This window comes from Nematolebias whitei, unplaced genomic scaffold (genome assembly GCF_014905685.2).
Source record: "Nematolebias whitei isolate Nwh7 unplaced genomic scaffold, NemWhi1 Nwh_scaf_2815, whole genome shotgun sequence".
Taxonomy (NCBI): domain Eukaryota; kingdom Metazoa; phylum Chordata; class Actinopteri; order Cyprinodontiformes; family Rivulidae; genus Nematolebias; species Nematolebias whitei.
In genome coordinates, this window is record NW_023621360.1 from 1 (window position 1) to 5,119 (window position 5,119).

General features: G+C 41.3%; 1 protein-coding gene across 1 annotated transcript; it reads right to left on the minus strand.

Annotated features, from left to right (window-relative positions):
- Positions 1-1,114: 1,114 nt before the first annotated feature.
- On the minus strand, positions 1,115-3,540 carry LOC119429567 (receptor-type tyrosine-protein phosphatase F-like; the record flags this gene model as incomplete). The annotated part of the gene is made up of 3 exons (XM_037697172.1): positions 1,115-1,400; positions 2,343-2,497; positions 3,421-3,540. Coding segments are annotated over 3 exons (561 nt in total), but the record flags the coding sequence as incomplete, so codon positions are not given.
- Positions 3,541-5,119: the final 1,579 nt, after the last annotated feature.

Here is a 5,119-nt window from a genome sequence, read left to right on the forward strand (position 1 = left end):
GCTATCTTTATCTTTCCTTTCCATGTTTGTACATGTGGTCATTGCTGCCTTTAGCTTGTGGTTTTACTCCCATAAAAACTACAATTCTTCTGTCGCCTCTTCGCAGTCTTCTCAAACCTCAGCTAGTGGAGGGATACGACTGGTCATCCTGAGCCTGGACCTGCTGGAGATTTAATCTTTTTAAAGGAGAGCTGTTCCCGTACACTGTCACCGACATGCTTGCTCAGCATGAGAGACTGCAACAAATCAAAGTTTCTGGCTTTCTTATATTGATGACATTCACTGACTGACTTTTATAATGTACTCTTTGAGAAGATAAAGCAGTGTAATTTGACTGTAATTGGATTTGAATTTGATTTATGACATGAACTTAGTTTTTTATTAACTTGTATTGTGTCCTGAAATGACTTTTGTTGTGGATTGGTGCCATGAAAGTAAAATGGAAACTAAAGAAGGGGTTATAATGTAGATTACATTAGGTCCCAGAGTTTGTTTAGAGAGCTGTAGGAGTGACGAGAACAGCTCTGGCAGTGGACAGAGAACAGATGGACAACACAGGAGTGAGTATGGACAGTCAGGGTACTGCAGGAGGTTTTGTGTTCATGATGTGTCCAGACTGTATGGAGATGCAGACAAAGGCCCGCATGTACGGTACAATCATTCTCTCACTCTTTCATTCTCCGTTGTTGGCAGGAGTGTAAATGCTATTATCACTTCAAACAGAATGGATCATGGTCATAAGAGGGCTAATGGCAGAGAAGTGCTGGGAGGAAAGTGTGTAATAACATCACAGTCGATGGCTATTGACAGAAAGGGTATGTGCGTGTGCGACGGCGACCTTGAACACCAGCTGAATGAGCGTGAAAGTGTCAGTCATTTTGTAATTGTCAGCGAGTAGGTGTGTTCATGTGTGTTTATTTAACCCTGAAACATGTGTCTACATGGGCTGAGGAAGCTGTGATGTCTCCACATTAAGATAATGTAACAGTCCAGCAAAACTATAACTGAATTTAACCGTGGAAGGGTTGAAGAATTTGGCAGAATTTTTATTTTTTTGGTAAATCCCTAATCATACCTAACCATTGATTAGTGTTTGACTGTGTGCTTCGGTCACCTTGAACTCCAGCTCCATAGCGGTGACAGTCTCGCCAGGCGGGGGCTGGGTGAGTTTCTGGATGTGGGCGTACAGGTTGCGGGCTGGCACCTCCGTGTTGCCACAAGTCGCAGCCTCCAGAAGTGCCTCGTGGATGAAGATGTACTGATCCTCGGTCTGGACCATATAGTTCCTCTGGGCGCGCATGCACGTCACGTGGCCGTAAATGTCTACAGTCTTCTCGTGCTTCATGCGCTCCAGCATGGCATCAATCACAATGAAACAGCCAGTTCTGCCCACACCCGCACTGACAGACAGAGACAGAGGAGAGTAAATAACTGTTTTACTGTGTGCAGTACTACATTGTGGTCAAAGAGCTGTTGAAATCAATACCTGAAATGCATCCTCACACATTGATAATGTTGCTGCAACATAAATTCCTCCATCAATAATGTGTTTTTTTTTTTTTTTGCTTCTATGTTCAACAACTGACATTAAAATGTACTGAAAGGTTAATGTTTGTAAATTTAACATTTCAAACTTGGCCTCTGCTTCAATTTTCTGCTGAGTAATCTTGCATTCAGTCTTTCATAAAAAGTCATAATTGACCACAAGAGCAGATAAACCAAAATAACTTTTGTGTTTACTGTGTAACCTTTTGTTGGGGAAAACTTTATCGGAGTTATCCACTAAAAAGTTTGACTTCTTGAGGTGTATTTGATATTTCCAAGCTGGGGACAGGATACTCTGACAGCCCTGTGGCCTTTGGTTTTTCTCTCTTCAGGGGTCGCCACAGCGAGTCATCCTCCTCCATCTCACTCTGTCCTCACTCCAACTGCCTCCATGTCCTCTCTAACTGCATCCAAATATCTTCTCTTTGGCTTTCGTCTTTTTCCTGGCAGCTGCATTTCTAACATCCTTCTACCAATATACCCAGTACCCACTGTCCCTCCTCTGGACATGTCCAAACCATCTCAGTCTGGTCTCTCTAACTTTATCTCCCAGTTGTTCAACCTGTGCTGTACCTCTGATGATCTCATTCCTAATCTTATCCATCCTTGTCACTTGTAAGGAGAACCTCAACATCTTCATTTCTGCCACTTCCAGTTCTACTTGAGTCTAGTAGGGTCTGCATGACGTAAAGGTTTTCAATGTGAATCACCTCTGTGGACAACAGTATAGCTGGACGTTATGTTTCTTTACCACATTTCACTCTGAGCATCCAAATCTTCTCCCCTCATGCACCCACCTGCAGTGGACCACCATGGGCCCTGCGTCTGGAGGATTGCAGGCCTTTACCCTCCTCAGAAAGGCCAGGATGGGGGTGGGATACTCAGGAACTCCATGGTCCGGCCAGGCCATGAACTGGAACTGTCTCACCTCCCGCTTCTCGCTGGAGCCATTCTGCAGGAAAATCAGGTGAGTCAGCATTAAGGCGTCTGATCAGGCTTAGTAGAAAGTGAACTGTAGCTTGTTGCTTTTGAAACAGATTATTTGTCATGCTACGCAACACTTCCTGTACCAGGAAAGGGGTCAAACTGTTTTGATGAAAAGGAGATTGTACAGTTAAATTGTGAAAAGCACAAGCAGTGCCCAACTTCTCCTTTTTCTGTCACGCTCCACAAAAACAATGGCATTATTACACATTATTAACGTTGCATTTCTCTCATGTAGTTTGAGCTTTTCTTTTCTTTCTGAAGCTTCCTGAAACAATCTCTTATTTCATTGTGATGTGCAATTACTGACCCACCAAACTTGAAAGTGCCGTTTTATTTTTTACACATAAAGTGATTTGGAGTGACTTTAGCTTTTAAATTTCTCCATTTCAATAATACCAAATTGATTTAATTCACAGAAAAGTCATAACTATATTGATAAAACATACTAAACTCTACTTTTAGGGCTGTGTTTATCTGGCAGATCCTTGTGCATATCACATTCAGCTCTGGCAGTGTTTTCTAAGAAGTTTTTACAGAACAGTTCTTGCCATCATTCCTGATTGAAATCAAGAAATATCTCCAGCTAAAGACTTACTTGCACCTAATTAGGAATGAGAATATTGTCAGAAATAAAAAGGGAGTAATTATAAAAAAGGGAGGAAACAAAACAAAGGAAAATACCATTACTGCAGTTAAGTATGTGAGATGATGACAAAATTACATATTTTTAAGCCTCATAAAAAGTAGGTAAAAAACAATAAGCAGGAAAAAAGAAATTACGGCAGCTTCCATTTGTCATTTTAAAACGTGATTCATTGCTGATGATAAGAATATGTCATTCATGAGTGCGCCGCTTTATCTTGTAAATAAGAAAAGACAATACTTTACCTTATAGAGAGCGAATGTCCGGACGCTGTACGTGGCCAACTCCACAGTGTCCAACATAGTGACCTGGATCATCCCGTAGGTCTCTGTCCCACGTGATGGCCAGTACTGGTCACACTTCACCTGGCAGAGCAGGAAAGAGGGCGCACAGTCAGGGTCGAGCTGCTGCTAACATCCGATACAAGACTAGCAAGAGGCTTGTAGGATCACACTGATTAACAAGGAGGGAACATTAAAGAGGTCACATCAAAGGCCTTCTCTGCTGTCTAATTAAAAACTGAAGACTGCGAGTCAGCTCCCGTATCACAGAAAAAAATGCACACCGTTGAGTGAATTAGGCTTTTGCATGTGCAGCCATGCACATCTTCATTTGAAGCAGATTTCAAATGAAGCAGCCTTTAAATGAAGCAGGCTTCAAACGAGCGTTAAAAAGCCCACTTTGTCTTTCACCAGCATGTGATCATTTTTATCTAGATAATTGTCCAGTGGTTTACATCTCTCTGTCATGTATGCTCTTAGTGCGTCTGTGATGACCGGCCGCTGCTTTGTGGAGGAAGATGTGCCTAAATGCCTGAACTGGCCTCTGTGACGGGACAGCAGGTTGGACCACCTGGCTCCATATGTGCACGGATAAAACTACAGTATGAATGAGAGTAAAGTGGCTGTGATTTCCCATATGCATCCCTAAAAATGAGTTATTTATTGTGTTTTTTACTTTTCTTTATTAGAACAAAACAGATAAGAGTATTCTCACACTTTACTTGGACCTCTGCAGATGCATTTGTTGGCACCCTGAAAGCTCGTTGTAAAAATGAACAATATCTTGTAAAAAGTAATTATGTTACAAACAATTATCTAAGGGATATCTGCATACCAATAGTATGTGATTGAATAAACAAAAAAATGTTAAAAGCAAAGATTTGTAAAAAAACAAAAAACATGTTGAAATAGTGTGGAAAGCTTGTCAGTAACCTTAAAAAGACTACTAATCCTTGTGTCATATCATGTTTCAAAATAAGAGTTTGACTTTAATTAGTATTACAGGTGCCTTCAAATCTTTACTAAACATTCACCGTATTAAAAGGAAACAAACAAGCCACTGGATAGTTTGGTATTGTCGTGTACACCCAAATGAACATGAAGCAGATGAAACAAAGACGAGAGCTGTCTGAGGAGCTCCTCCATCCATCCATCCATTTTCTTCCGCTTATTCGGGGTTGGGTCGCGGGGGTAGCAGCCTAAGTAGGGAGCTCAGAAAGAGCTGAGGAGCTCAGAAAGAGGATTATAGATGTCCACGTTAAAGGTAAAGGATCCAAGACCTTCTCGAAGCAGCTTCATGATGCACTGACCACAGTTGATAATATTATTTAGAAGTATAAGGTTCATGGGACTGTAGCTAACTGTCCAGGATGTGGATGCAAGAGGAAATGCATCCCCAGGTTGATCAAATGGATAATGCAGATGATAGACAAAGCCAAGGAAACCATCAATCATTCAAGCGGAACTCCAAGGTTAAAGCATGTCATTTTCTGATTGCACCATCCCTCACATTTTGAATCATAATGACTTCCATGGAAGAAGACCCAGGAGGGCTCCATTATTGGCAGAAAAACAAAAAATGCCAGACAGAAAATTATCAAAATGCATGTTAATAACCTCAAAGTTTCAAATCAGATGAAATAAAACTAAAGCTTTTTGGCCA